The following is a 14,923-nucleotide window of genomic DNA, read 5'->3' on the forward strand; positions in this document are numbered from 1 at the left end:
GTTTGTGGAACCATGACTATACACAACTTTATTAGGAGGCATGTTGAGATAGATATTGACTTCAATCGCTATGAGAATGAAAACATAATTGTTGAAAGAGATGATCATAATCAACATGGTGATGTTAACATGATGTTTCAAGCATATCTTCCTCACCAGAGATGGATCATGTTTCAGACAACATTAGAGATCAAATTGTAATGTCCAGGAACATTAACTAAGATCATAGTTATTTTCAAGTTGTAATACACTATAATTTATATTTCTTATTGTGTTTTTTAGTGGTTTCTTTATATTTGCTTGTATGTTAATCTGATAACTACTATCGTCCAATTCAAATCATTTGAAAGTCTTAAGCAGTATACATTCATATATTATTAATTTAGTGAACTTAAATTATAAATTAATTCATACTATTTAGTTAAAAAATATGAAAGCCTTTTAGAATGATTACATATGATTTTGGTAATTATACAATTAAAATCAATTTTAAACAAAGTTATCCGAACGAAATTCTATTACGACAATCAACTCCTAATAAAAGTATTCATACATAAATCACGTTACTCAAACGCACATTTGATGAGATCTAATTCTGCTAACGCTAATCGAAACACACCGTTAGTTTATATCACGTACTTGTTTTTTGGCATAAAATAAAACAAAGGCGCACACACGGCGCACACACACACTCTCTACAACACATGCTCCTCTCAGTGTCACACTGTTAACTGACCCACCTGAGAGCACCCTCCAAAAACAAAAAAAGATTTATTATAAAAAAAGAGGAAAAGAAAATGTTAGGGTTTGACTGAAATTCACACAATCGCGTGCCACCCACATTGATCGTAGCAGAATCACACCGATTCACTCCACAAGATTCACCTTCACCTCCTTCCGAATCTCGCGGCATTTCACACACACAGTAAATCTAGCTCGTCAAATCTTCAGGTAGAGAGAGAAAAAATGGTTCTCTGAACCAGATTAAAAAATTCTTGAATTTTTGGAGGGATTTGAGGTTTTTCTTGGTGGGGTCTCTTTCTTTTTCTGCAATTTCTGATTTATTTTTTTGTTTTTCTGTGGTGGCTTGTAGTGTCAGTGATCTGCATTGGCGGTTTGTTGGCACGTGCGTCATCGTTGTTGAGATTCTGGGCTAGTTTGCATGCAATCTGGTGGTGGTGGACCCGGCCGGAACCCCGGTGTGGGGCCGGCTGGGAGGGCAGCGGCGTCGCCGTCGTCTGCAGCTGCGTCGCCTTCTTCTTCGTCTTCGGCGTCGCAGTTAGGGTTGGACTCATTGCAGCAGCAGCAGCAGCAGCAGCATCAACAGCAACATCAGCAGCAGCAGCAGATTGGTTCTCGGCAGGTGTGGATTTATGGGTTTAGTTTAAGCTGAATTACTGTGATAATTCTGTATAACATGTTACTCTTGAGTCGAGGTTGGTTGCTTGGGAATGGTGATGGTGCCTGGTGATTTTGGGTGTGAAATGCTGTTTGGTTTCACGGGGTTTTCGTTTTGGGGTTTTGGGGATTTTGAGAGTGCTGTGCAGGTTGGAGATTGGGTTGTAGTGGAACTTAACTTTTTTTTAATGCTTTTCGGGTTTTATGACAACCTCGTACCTGTTTGTCTGGTTTAAGGTTTTTTTTTTTATTTCAGGAGCAATTAATGTTTCAGGTATATGAGATGTGTCAAACTAGGCATGTGTTAATTTAGTGGAATATGCAAAAGTGATGGAAATCATTGAACTAGGGTGCAATTTAGTGCTGTCCTTGTCAGTTTTCCAGTCAAGTTCCCTTTCAATTTTTTGAATTATTTAACTAGTTGGTCTTTTTGCATTTAATTTATGTTCATATCTGATGTTCATTTATTCAGTGTTATCAAATAGGTGGATTTTTGGCTAATCACGACGCCGCTATTGCCCACTATAGCGCGCTATTCGCCGCTAACTAGCGGCCGAAATAGCGGATTTTTGGCACTCCGCGATGGTCCGCGATCGCGATTTGACAACACTGCACTTATTTGGCAGACATAACTATTCTGTGTGTGTGCTATTACTTTTCTAAAATGTTCCTTAAATTTCCTTTTAGACGTCGATGAGGATGATGGAATGTTAGGGTAATAGAGAACTTGAGGTTTTGATACCCCCTTCCCTCCCAGTTCACTATCATCTCTTCCTTTGCTGCGGTTGTACTTGTAACAGCTTAAACATGTTGATGGATGTAGATTATAACCAAACAAGCTCGATTTACAAATGTTTAATGTGTTTTTCTTCTGCATATTTTTTATTTTATTTTAGCCTTAATCTTTCTGCTGCCTATCACTTACTGTTACGAGTAGCGAAGTCCAATGATGTCTTTAATTTTAGATCGTCTGTTTCTTGTTGACTTTCAGTTTTGTATCTAATGCAATCTTAATGGTACATCATCAGTGTTTGCACTTCTTTCTCCAAATATTGTGATCATTAATATATGGAGCATTTTCTGCGTGCTATGTGGTAATGGTGGTTAGAAATCTATGATAACTCATAATCATGGTCTTGTTCCTGCATTTTGATGTTTGTTGCTTAAGTAGAGGACACTGCTTGTTTTTTTTTCCCCTTATGTATTGTACTAGTAGACTGCGTCATTTTCCATGGAATTTCCTTTCCTACCATCAGCTTCTTATTTTTTTCTTTTCTCTTTTAAAAACAGAGATCGTGATGATGGTTATAAGTTCGGGAACCAAATGAGCTTGTGATAGTTGCGCATTTTTGTATTCTGTTGTTTATCTTGATATCAATGAAATTTGCTTTATGATGTTATGTGTTTTGTTTTTTAGTGCAACCTTTCCACTAAATGATCAGTGTTATGGAATTTATGATGTTTATGTAACTTCATACATATGCAGTCATTTCAACAGCAACTGCTTAGAAAACCTGAGGGAAGTGAAGCTTTTTTTAATCATCAAGCAGGGCGTCAAGGGGTATTTGGGAGTAACAATTTCTCATCTCCCACTCCCAGTGCCATGCAACAGCCCCAGCAGTCTCGAAAATTCACTGATTTACCTCAACATGGTTCCAACCAGGGTAATCACGTAAGGGGTCAAGGTAGTGAGCAGCAAATGCTTAATCCTGTACAACAAGCCTACCTTCAATATGCTTTCCAGGCTGTGCAACAGAATCCTTCTTTGGGAATTCATTCACAACAGCAAACTAAAATGGGAATGTTGAGCCCTGCAAATCTGAAGGATCAGGAAATGCGTATGGGAAATTTGAAAATGCAGGACGTTATGTCTATGCAAGCAGTGAATCAAGCTCAGGGTTCATCCTCTAGGAATTCATCTGAACACGTTGCTCGTGGAGAAAGGCAGATGGAGCAAGGACAACAAGTAACGCCTGATCAGAAGAATGAAGGAAATCTTTCAACTCCGGGACCAGCCAGGCACTTAATACCTGGAAACATGACAAGACCCACGCAAGCACCAGATCCTCAGCAGGGCAACCAAACTGTTGCGAACACCCAGATTGCAGTAGCTTCTCAATTGCAAGCCGTGCAGGCATGGGCACGTGAACGTAACATTGATTTATCACATCCTGCAAATGCACACTTTATGGCGCAAATTATTCCCCTGATGCAGTCACGGATGGTCGCACAGCCAAAGGTCAGTGAGAGCAACATTGGTGCACAGTCATCACCTGTCCCTGTTTCAAAGCAGCTGGTCAATTCTCCAGCTGCTGTGAGTGAAAGCTCAGCACATGCTAATTCATCAAGTGATGCATCTGGACAGTCAGGTTCTTCAAAAGCAAGGCAGACAGTTCAACCCAGCCATCTTAGTGCAACAGCCAATGCTGGTATAGCTGGTAACTCCCGTGACTTGGCAATGCAGCAGTTCAATGTTCATGGCAGAGAGTCTCAAGCTTCTCTGAGGCTAGTTGGAAATACAATGCCCTCTATGCATTCTCAGCAGTCTTCTTCTGACTTGAACTTAGGCGCAGACCCTCCTTTGAATGCAAAAACATCAACATCTGGTCCGGAACCTCCACAAATGCAGTACATCAGGCAGTTAAACGAATCTACTCCTCAGGCTGGAGGTCCAACAAATGAAGGGGGTTCCGGAAATTATGCAAAATCTCAGGGGGCACCTATTCAGATGCCAGAGCAACGGGGTGGATTTACCAAACCACAGCTACATGTTCTTAAAGCACAGATACTAGCATTTAGGCGGTTGAAGGTCAAATCTTATCTCACTCTGTCTGTGTCTCTTCGCCTTATGTGTGCATGTGCTATTTATATACTCCTAGCAAAGAAGTTCTATATATAATCTTAATGAAGATATTCCTACTAATATATTTTTTTTTCTGTTGGTTGATAGAAAGGAGAAGGCACTCTGCCTCAAGAACTTCTTCGGGCTATTGCGCCACCACCTCTTGAGGTGCAGGCACAACACCCAAATCATCCTGCAGGAGGACAAAATCAAGACAAATCTGCTGGAAATATTATGGCAGAACAACCACGGCATGCTGAATCCAATGCCAAGGATTCGCAATCTATCCCTGCTGTTAATGGACACAGTTCTTTAAAGCAGGAATTATTTGTCAAAGAGAAGAAATCCACTCTACCACCAGTTCATGCTCAATCTGTTATGCCATCCGTGTCAAAGGAACCTGCTTCTGCATTATCTTCTGGAAAGGAAGAGCAGCAACCAACTGGATGCTCTTTCAAGTCAAACCAGGACAGTGAACATGGAAATAACAGTACACCTGTTAGAAATGAGTTAGCATTAGATAGGGGAAAGGCTATTGCACCGCTGGCTTCAGTATCTGACACAATGCAAATTACAAAGACTGCACAAGCAAGCACTGTTTCTCAGCCTAAGGATGGGGGATCAACCAGAAAATATCATGGACCCCTATTTGATTTTCCTTCATTCACTAGGAAACCTGACTCCTTTGGATCATCAACGATGGTAAACAACAATAATTTATCATTGGCATATGACGTCAAAGATCTTCTCTTAGAGGAAGGCATGGAAGTACTTAACAAGAAACGGACAGAAAATTTGAAGAAGATTGAGGGTTTACTGGCAGTAAACATAGAAAGGAAACGAATTAGGCCAGATCTTGTGTTGAAGCTGCAAATTGAAGAGAAAAAGCTTCGCCTTTTAGATCTTCAGGCACGTATACGGGATGACATTGATCAACAGCAACAAGAGATAATGGCAATGCCAGATAGGCCATATCGTAAGTTTGTTAGGCTGTGTGAACGTCAGCGTATGGAACTTGCTAGACAGGTGCAGGCATCTCGGAGAGCTCTAAGGGAGAAGCAACTCAAATCTATATTTCTGTGGCGTAAGAAGCTTCTCGAGGCGCACTGGGCAATTCGTGATGCCCGAACTGCCCGCAACAGGGGCGTGGCCAAATATCATGAGAGGATGTTAAGGGAGTTCTCAAAACATAAAGATGATGACAGACACAAAAGGATGGAAGCCTTAAAAAACAATGATGTTGACAGATATAGGGAGATGTTGCTGGAGCAGCAGTCTAGCATCCCAGGCGAGGCTTCGGAGAGATATGCTGTCCTTTCATCTTTCTTATCCCAGACAGAAGAGTATCTACATAAATTAGGGAGCAAGATAACGGCAGCCAAAAGTCAACAGGAGGTGGAGGAGGCAGCCAAAGCTGCTGCAGCTGCTGCAAGATTGCAGGCATGCTTCATTACCCCCCTCCCCAGCCCCCTTTCAATTTTCTAGTGCTCTGAGAAAAAAGTCTTTATATTAATCTCCTTTTTTTCCGTACTATCTAGTTTTGTAGATTTTGATTTTGATGGTTTCTAATGCCCTATATGAAATTGTTCTATAAGAAAAATTTCATAAGAATTTCATGTCACTGATCCATTACTATGTTTTTAACCAAAGGGTCTTTCTGAAGAAGAAGTCAGAGCAGCTGCTGCTTGTGCTGGAGAGGAAGTGATGATTAGAAATCGTTTTCTGGAGATGAATGCTCCTAGAGACAGTTCATCTGTGAACAAGTCAGTGTTTTTTTCCTTAATTTATTTGATATTTATATATGTTTTGAGTTTGACTTAAAACTGCGCGAGGGAGATATAATTTTGATGGAAGTTGTTGGTTCAAGATGTGTTAACCTGTTTTCTTTTGTGCATTTTGGTTTAAATAAATACCTTGACCATGTTTATGTAACTGTTTTAAAACACTAATTAATCTAATTGGCTACTTTCTAGGTATTACAACCTTGCTCATGCTGTGAATGAAGTGGTCATAAGGCAACCATCACTCTTGCGAGCTGGAACATTGAGAGACTATCAGCTTGTGGGTTGCTATGTTAAATGAAATAGTTATTCTTATCTTGATGCTTATGTTATATTTGTTGAGCAAGTTTTTAGGGCCTTGACACAATTCATTTTTTTAAAGGTTGGTTTGCAATGGATGCTTTCATTGTACAACAATAAGTTAAATGGAATTTTGGCAGATGAGATGGGTCTTGGCAAAACTGTACAGGTTAGTCTTTTTTTTTGGTTGCTTACCTTAGATTGGGATGAACATTTTCCCTTCTTTTCTTTTACTATTCCCCCCCCCCCCTTTTACAGATGTTAAATGTTCGAACAGACAAAGCATAATAATTTTATTCGAACATTTGTCTGTTCGATCTAACAACTTGAATATTTATTTTTTCCTCAGGTTATGGCATTGATTGCGTACTTGATGGAATTTAAAGGAAACTATGGCCCACATCTTATAATCGTCCCAAATGCTGTTTTGGTGAACTGGAAGGTGAGCTGTTAATTTTCTCATTTGATGGATATTCTTTTTCATTGTGATTGCTTGTTTTTTAACATGAAAGGTTGTGCTCATTGTGCAGAGTGAGTTGTATCATTGGTTACCATCTGTGTCATGCATTTTTTATGTTGGAGGGAAAGATCATCGATCAAAACTATTTTCTCAAGTAAGTGTGCCTCAGGTTATTCCTTTGTTATATTAAGAGTATAGTTTTGTGATTTTCTGCCTAAGGTTCATTCTTGTTATATTTGCAGGAGGTTTCTGCCATGAAATTTAATGTCCTTGTGACTACTTATGAGTTCATCATGTATGACCGGTCAAAACTTTCAAAAATTGATTGGAAATATATTGTAATTGATGAAGCACAGAGAATGAAGGACAGAGATTCGGTGTTAGCACGTGATCTCGATAGGTATCGTTGTCAAAGGCGCCTGCTTTTGACAGGAACACCGTTACAGGTCTGCTTTCCTTTGATACAGTATACATTTGTCTGTCACTATATATACTTTTATTTGTTTTATGCACCACTTTGACCAATCGCTGTCATTTATTATCATCAAGTTTGCAGTTTTCTGTCCTCTTGTTCAGCACCTAGTTCCCTTTATAACAAAATCTTTGTAAATATTCGCACAGACACACAAGAAGGGCCATAAAAAACAATGCTAACTTGCTGAGCTAAGCTAAGAATAAATTTACTTGCATCTGAACCTGTACAAATGAATACTCTTATTTAGATAACCTCAAGGTATGTTGTATAATGTTCTCTATATGAGGGTGGGGGGTTCTAGTGTGCAGTTTCCATTCTAATTGATGAGGACAGGGAAAGCATGAGAAGCAGATTTATACAGAACCATTTAAAAGTTTAAGGTTAAAATATATTTTTGTCTGTGGCTGTGCGTCACTTTCATTTTATTTTCTATTTATATGGTTTTTGGGTGCCTGATTGCAATGGTCAGAACTCAGAATTGATTCTCGTTAATCAAAATCATTGAAGCTACAAAATCTTCTGTGGTGAATATAGTCAATTTTGAGATTTCACAACATTATCTTGAAGTAATCACTTTTCTATCCAACCATAATCAACTTACTGCACTTCAACTTACTTTACCATAATCAATTTTATCAAAATTAATTCAGACAATGTTCATCCAAACACATTTACAATATGTCCTATCATGAATTATGTCTAAAGACAGGCTGTTTAAATCCAAATCCTCCTTAATGGCTTGGTATATAATTTTCGTTGGTCTCCTTCTATTCCTAATTATTGGTTGGGCCATTTTTCATGGTGTTATGATTATATGGTTTATGTTCTCTCTGTTATCATATACATGCCTATTGATAAGTCATATAGATACCTGATTTAGTCCAAAATTTTGTTGATAGATTATTTATGGTGTGATTTTTCTGCAGAATGATTTGAAGGAACTGTGGTCACTTCTAAATTTGCTTCTTCCTGAGGTTTTTGATAATAGGAAAGCCTTCAATGATTGGTTCTCAAAACCATTTCAAAAAGAAGGTCCTACTCAAAATGCAGAGGATGATTGGCTTGAGACAGAGAAGAAAGTTATCATAATTCACCGACTTCATCAGATTCTTGAGCCTTTCATGCTCAGGCGTCGTGTTGAAGATGTTGAAGGCTCATTACCACCAAAGGTGTGATTTTAGCCCCTTAGCTTGACCACTAGCCCTATTTCTGGTGACTTGATCCTAATATTAATGCTGCATTGCAGGTTTCTGTAGTTTTAAGATGTAAAATGTCACCTGTCCAGAGTGCCATTTATGATTGGGTCAAAGCAACTGGTACCCTACGTCTTGATCCTGATGATGAGAAACTTAAGGTTCAAAAGAATCCAGCCTACCAGGTGAAGCAATATAAAACATTGAACAACAGATGCATGGAGCTGCGTAAAACTTGCAACCATCCTCTGCTTAATTACCCATTCTTCAATGACTTATCTAAAGAATTCATTGTGGAATCTTGTGGAAAATTGTGGATCCTGGATAGGATCCTCATAAAACTTCAAAGAACTGGACATCGAGTTCTACTGTTTAGTACCATGACAAAACTTCTAGATATCTTGGAAGAATACCTGCAGTGGCGAAGACTTGTGTACAGAAGAATTGATGGGACAACTAGTTTGGAAGACCGTGAATCAGCTATAGTGGACTTCAATCACCCTGATTCAGACTGTTTCATCTTCTTGCTTAGTATTCGAGCTGCTGGGCGAGGCCTTAACCTTCAATCTGCTGATACAGTTGTCATTTATGACCCTGATCCAAACCCGAAAAATGAGGAGCAGGCTGTGGCCAGAGCTCATCGAATTGGACAGAAAAGAGAAGTCAAAGTTATCTACATGGAAGCTGTTGTTGACAAAATCTCTAGTCATCAAAAGGAGGATGAACTGAGAAGTCGAGGCATTGTTGATTCGGAGGATGAACTTGCAACTAAGGATCGCTATATAGGATCCATTGAGAGCCTCATAAGGAACAATATTCAGCAATATAAGATAGATATGGCTGATGAGGTCATAAATGCTGGACGGTTCGATCAAAGAACAACACATGAAGAAAGACGTTTGACTTTGGAGACATTATTACATGACGAAGAGAGGTGTCAAGAAACTGTCCATGATGTCCCCTCATTGCAGGAGGTAAATCGCATGATTGCTAGGAGTGAAGAAGAAGTTGAACTGTTTGACCAAATGGACGATGAACTAGATTGGATTGATGAAATGACACGGTTTGTTCATATACCTAAATGGCTTCGAGCCAATACAAGAGAAGTGAATGCTGCGATTGCTGCTTTATCAAAAAAACCATCAAAGAACACTTTATTGGGTGGTAGTATTGGCATGGAAGCAGGTGAACTTGGTTCTGAAAGAAGAAGAGGAAGACCCAAGGGAAAGCGTCCTAGTTATAAAGAGTTGGAAGATGAAGATTTGGAATACTCCGAAGCAAGCTCTGATGAAAGAAATGGATATGCACATGAGGAAGGGGAAATGGGAGAATTTGAAGATGATAGGTATATCGGAGCTGATGGAGATCAGCCCATTGATAAAAATCAATTGGAAGATGGTCTGCTTTGTGAAGCTGGATATGAATTTCCTCAATCTTTAGAAAATGCTGGAAATAATCAGGTAGTTGGAAAAGCTGGTTCCTCTGGATCATACTCTGACAGTAAAAAATTGAAGCAGATTGTATCACCATCAATTTCTTCTCAGAAATTTGGTTCACTCTCTGCATTAGACGCCCGTCCGAGTTCCATTTCGAAAATGATGGTTTGTGTCTTTACTTTGTATTTTGCATTTTTTATTTGGTTGTTAGCGGTTGCTTTGTTCTATCTCATTCTGATGAGATATCTAATGATATTTTTTGGCAGACAGATGAGTTAGAGGATGGGGAAATTTTTGTATCTGGTGATTCTCTCATGGACCACCAACAATCTGGAAGTTGGATACATGATCGTGATGAAGGTGAAGATGAACAAGTTTTGCAGCAACCAAGGATTAAACGCAAGCGTAGTCTTCGTGTCCGACCCCGTCATATGACTGAAAGGCCTGAAGAAAAGTCCGGCAGTGAAGTGACTCCTCATTTGGAAGTCCAAACAGTCCATAAAAATCAAGTGCAACTGAGGACTGACCTAGAATCAAAACCATTGGTAGACTCCAGTGCCAGAAGGAATGATCAAAGCACATCATCGATGAAAAATAAGCGAACTTTACCTTCAAGGAGAATTGCTAATACATCCAAATTACACGACTCACCAAAGTCTGCTCGTTTGAATTGCATATCTGCTCCTTCAGACGAAGCTGGTGAACATTCCAGGGAAAGCTGGGAGGGGAAGACTAACAATTCAAGTGGATCTTCTGCTCATGGCACTAAGATGACTGAAATCATCCAGAGAAGGGTATGTGCCTTTAATTGAATAATTGTGTTTTTTTCTACAGTGGTGGTCTTGTGTTTTCCTTGATGCAATGGGTCTTACTGCGTGTCATATAATGACAAGAAGCGGAAATCCTTATTCATTTTTCTTAATTTACAAAAGAAGTAATGTAATTAAAGTAATATAAGGTTGCCAATGATGGTGGGCTTAAGTGGTAGGATGAACTACTTCAACAAAATGGTCTTGGGTTTGATATTTGGTGGAGCTCCTTCATTGGCAGGTCATTTGTAAGCACTACTGTAAGTCCTCACGGAGGCTTGTGGCATGCTGACCTTGGAATTTGGCAACCTCCCTTCCCCCTGAAAAACAGTATATAAGGTTTTTAGGTATCTCATCTGAGGTATCTTTACCAGCTCAGCAGCAATCCTGAAGATATTTTACTCTGTTCATTTTTTCGTTTTTCCCAAAGACCTTTTGGCTAATAATTTGATCTTACTTCTCCATGAGATGCTCCATTACACATTAATTTTTTGCCTGCTCATTTACTGTTTTGGTAAGACTCTGAATTCATATTTTCTGCACTTGCAGTGCAAAAATGTAATTAGCAAGATCCAAAGGAGAATAGACAAAGAAGGCCATCAAATTGTACCTCTGTTAACAGATTTATGGAAGAGGATTGAGAATTCCGGGTACGCTGGTGGATCTGGAAACAACCTGTTGGATTTTCGAAAAATTGATCAGCGGATTGATAGATTGGAGTATAATGGAGTAACAGAGCTTGTACTTGATGTCCAGTTCATGTTAAAGAGTGCGATGCATTTTTATGGTTTTTCATATGAGGTGAGATTTCTTATCTGTAGCATTGCATAAAATCTATAACTTTTTTGGCCTTTGGTGATAGCTGTTGTTCTAACTTAGCCTTTCAAGATGGCACAGTAATCTGTTTCTTAAAGCAACCTAACATAGTTGATTTTTTCTGTGGAAGAATTCTAGATGTATGACCTTGTCCTTGAGTTACTTAGGACAAACAGATATTTGGATCTTTTAATGAGCCACATCTGAATGCATCAGACAACTTAGTTACACATTTTTTTCCGGAGAACGCTTAGTGACAGACTTTACCAGGAATTTTCAATTACTGGTTGGAAATTACCCTGAAGATTTATTTTTTGGTTGTGGCCACACTGGCCACCGCATTCTGCTGTTTGAGCCATAGTGTGAAAATAATTTCCACAAATTCATTCATTACTCCAATCCTTGACATTGCTTCTTTTCTCCTTTCTTGGTAAACACTACTATCATACTAACAATGTTTATACTGTATTTACATGTTTTAGCTTATTAAAGCATTTCTGTCTTTCTATTATTTAAGCAAAGAGGACAAATCCATCGAAATGAAATCATAGTTCTTTTGTTATCAATATGCTTCGTTATATGTGCTACATCCAACCTATCTGAATGCAAATTCTTGCTCTTTGTATCCGAATCACTTTGAAAAAGTGTGATTCTTACTCTAATTTACTGTTAAATGTGGAATATCCTGTGTCTGCCTTTTTCTGTCTGAACTTCAAGATTGCTGATGTAGATACTAGATAATGTTACTAAGATATTTACTGATTCCTAGGGTAATTTACGATATCAAATATTTATTTATGCATGTTAAAAGTATATCATCGTTCTCAGGTAAGATCTGAAGCAAGGAAGGTTCATGATCTCTTTTTTGATATCTTGAAAATTGTGTTTCCTGACACGGACTTCCGAGAGGCAAGAAGTGCACTTTCTTTCTCTGGTCAAATTCCTGCCACTGTAACATCCCCAAGGCCAATGGCTGTTGGCCAAAGCAAGACGCACCGGCCTATAAATGATGCGGAAACTGATTCCCACCCTTCACAGAGGTCACTGCAACGCGGATCGGCTTCTAGTGGTGAAAGTAACAGGATAAAAGGCCCACAGAAGCAATCAAGAACTAGAAGTGGTTGTGCTGGCAGCAGCCGCGAGCAGCTTCAACAGGATGATTCTCCACTTGCTCATCCCGGTGAACTGGTTGTATGCAAGAAGAAAAGAAATGACAGGGAGAAATCACTGGTGAAGCCTAGGACTGGCCCTGTTTCGCCAACGAGTGGGGGTCCCTCTATGAGAAGTTCAGGGTCAAGTTCAGTCCCCAAGGATGCTAGATTAACACAACAAACTGCTCATGCACAAGGGTGGGCTGGCCAGGCATCTCAACCTAATGGTTCTGGTGGCCCAGTTGGGTGGGCAAACCCTGTAAAGCGGCTAAGAACAGATTCTGGGAAGAGGAGACCCAGCCATACATAAATTTCTTAAGGTCACTAGAATGGTATATAATGGACATATTGTTCCTTGTTCCAGGAAGAGTTTAGTTTACACCTCATACTGTTAATATAGAATTAGGCCCTAAAGTTTTGTTTATGCTACCTAAATGGGTTTAAATGTAAGGTGCTCTCCAATTTTTTCGTTTTAGACCTGCATCTTGCAGGTGCTGCAATTATTTTAGATAGCTGAAACTGATGTATAGTAACTTGGTTCGTGTTAGTCCATCAGAAAATTATCTCTGCATGGTTCTGTTTCCTTTGGGTGGTAAGAACCCTTAAATTTAGTTGAGGGAGAGAGAGAGAGAGAGAGAGAGAGAGAATAGCAATTAGTAATTGGGATTTTTTTTTTTGGGTTACATAGTAATTGGGATTTGGGACTGCTCTCAGCCTCTCAGAGTACTATAGTAAAAAAATAAGAAAAAATTTACTTAAAAAAACAGCATCTATTATATTGGTAATTTGATAAAACGTTTTCCAATCGTTTTTATTATTTATTTTTCTTACTGTTGAATTAAAATTATTAATGTTACGTTTCTCGACATCAGTGTTGGAAAGATGGTTTCTCAACAGAAGAGACCATGGTAAGACTTGTGACTCATCAAGTGACATTCCCCAAGTCAAGATAGTAAAGTAAATTTCGACAAACTTAGCGGAGGAAGCAGTTACCAAGTGATGGGTAGTTATCAGCACGTGCGTGTACCCACGATGCCACGAATGGCGACGGTTACCCACGACTCAAGACCACTCACGTTGCAAATAGACAATTAAAATAACGTGCTCAAAACCTCCGGCTGAACGTGGGGCAAGGCGCCAAAATTCAAACCCATGAAGCCCGCGCGCACTGAAGAACAACCGTCAAGAACGTGGAGGAAGAGAAAACACTATAAATATGAGAAGAATCATCAGAAAAAAGGTTCCCAACTCAACTCTGAAAAACTCACTAAAAGGCTCTCATGTCCGCATCAATGAGACTCAAGGAGCAAGACGTGATGATGGAGGAGTACGTTGCAGAACCAGCTGTTTATCTTTCCCGCATTTAAGCTTGTCGCTTTATCTGTTAATTTCATGTAGAGATTTATCATTCCTGTTGTTTAATTTCCTGTCGAGATTTACTTTTCTTGCAGTTTTCCCTTTGCTTTGTTACGCTTTGATCTTCATGTAATTAATCTGTGTTTAATGAAGTCCAGTTTCTTTTAAATCGTTCATCTTTGTCGAAAAATATCAGCTCACACACAACACTTTGGCAAGACGTTTTCCCAAAAGGACCCTGATTTTAAACTTCCTTTAGTCGAACTAAGGGGATATTTGTTTACCAAAAACCATCGTAAACAAATTGGCACGCCCAATGGGACCGTTTTTGTGAAAACTAAGTTTTACAGAAGCGTTTTGTGTGTTTTGTTTGTTGCATGCTATCTGGTACTTGTTACTTGCCTTGCTTGTGATCGTTTTATATGCACCTGAGAAGTGGTAAGACTGTAAGTATGACAAGCAATCGAGGAAGAACCTCTCCCCAAGGGTCTAACGTGGTCAATCAGAGCAGTCCCGGGGGAAGTAGCGGTAACAATAATGAAGAAGTATATACTGGGATGGGGTCTGACACCACTATGCCAACCCAGAGCGTGGTAATTTCTGCAGTCGCAGAAATGCCTGTGTCTACATCAGTGCAGGCACAAATTGTCCCAACGGTTACAAGGGGGTGGCAAATGTGCCACCAACCTCATTTATGCAGAATGTTTCTTTGCCCGCGAGAGACATGCCTTTTGGTATGCCCACATCTATGATGCAAGGCATACAGGGTACTTATTCGACGTTCTCCGAGAATGTTCCCCCATTTAGCATACCCCCTTTGGGGCAAATGGGACAATGCTGAACTTAGAAAGTCGAGTTAGTCCTCCTGGCCCTACCCCTGGGCCCAGTTCACAAATTTATTTGTCT

The 14,923-nt window shown here is 39.5% G+C and overlaps 1 protein-coding gene across 2 annotated transcripts; it reads left to right on the forward strand.

Annotated features, from left to right (window-relative positions):
• Positions 1 to 708: 708 nt before the first annotated feature.
• LOC130746130 (ATP-dependent helicase BRM-like) lies at positions 709 to 13,232 on the forward strand. 2 transcript variants are annotated; one of them, XM_057598668.1, is made up of 15 exons: positions 716 to 951; positions 1,094 to 1,363; positions 2,885 to 4,207; positions 4,349 to 5,680; positions 5,891 to 6,003; positions 6,214 to 6,301; positions 6,404 to 6,490; positions 6,671 to 6,763; positions 6,852 to 6,935; positions 7,024 to 7,227; positions 8,183 to 8,425; positions 8,503 to 10,050; positions 10,152 to 10,679; positions 11,244 to 11,495; positions 12,339 to 13,232. In XM_057598668.1, exons 2-15 carry the CDS (start codon positions 1,163 to 1,165, stop codon positions 12,969 to 12,971), a joined length of 6,729 nt encoding a protein of 2,242 aa, XP_057454651.1. In that variant the 5' UTR covers positions 716 to 951; positions 1,094 to 1,162; the 3' UTR covers positions 12,972 to 13,232. The 2 variants fall into 2 exon arrangements, with proteins under 2 accessions (XP_057454652.1, XP_057454651.1); XM_057598669.1 differs by lacking the exons at positions 11,244 to 11,495; positions 12,339 to 13,232 and having other exon boundaries at positions 709 to 951; positions 10,156 to 10,299.
• Positions 13,233 to 14,923: the final 1,691 nt, after the last annotated feature.

The sequence above is a fragment of the Lotus japonicus genome, chromosome 3 (assembly GCF_012489685.1).
Source record: "Lotus japonicus ecotype B-129 chromosome 3, LjGifu_v1.2".
Lineage (NCBI taxonomy): Eukaryota > Viridiplantae > Streptophyta > Magnoliopsida > Fabales > Fabaceae > Lotus > Lotus japonicus.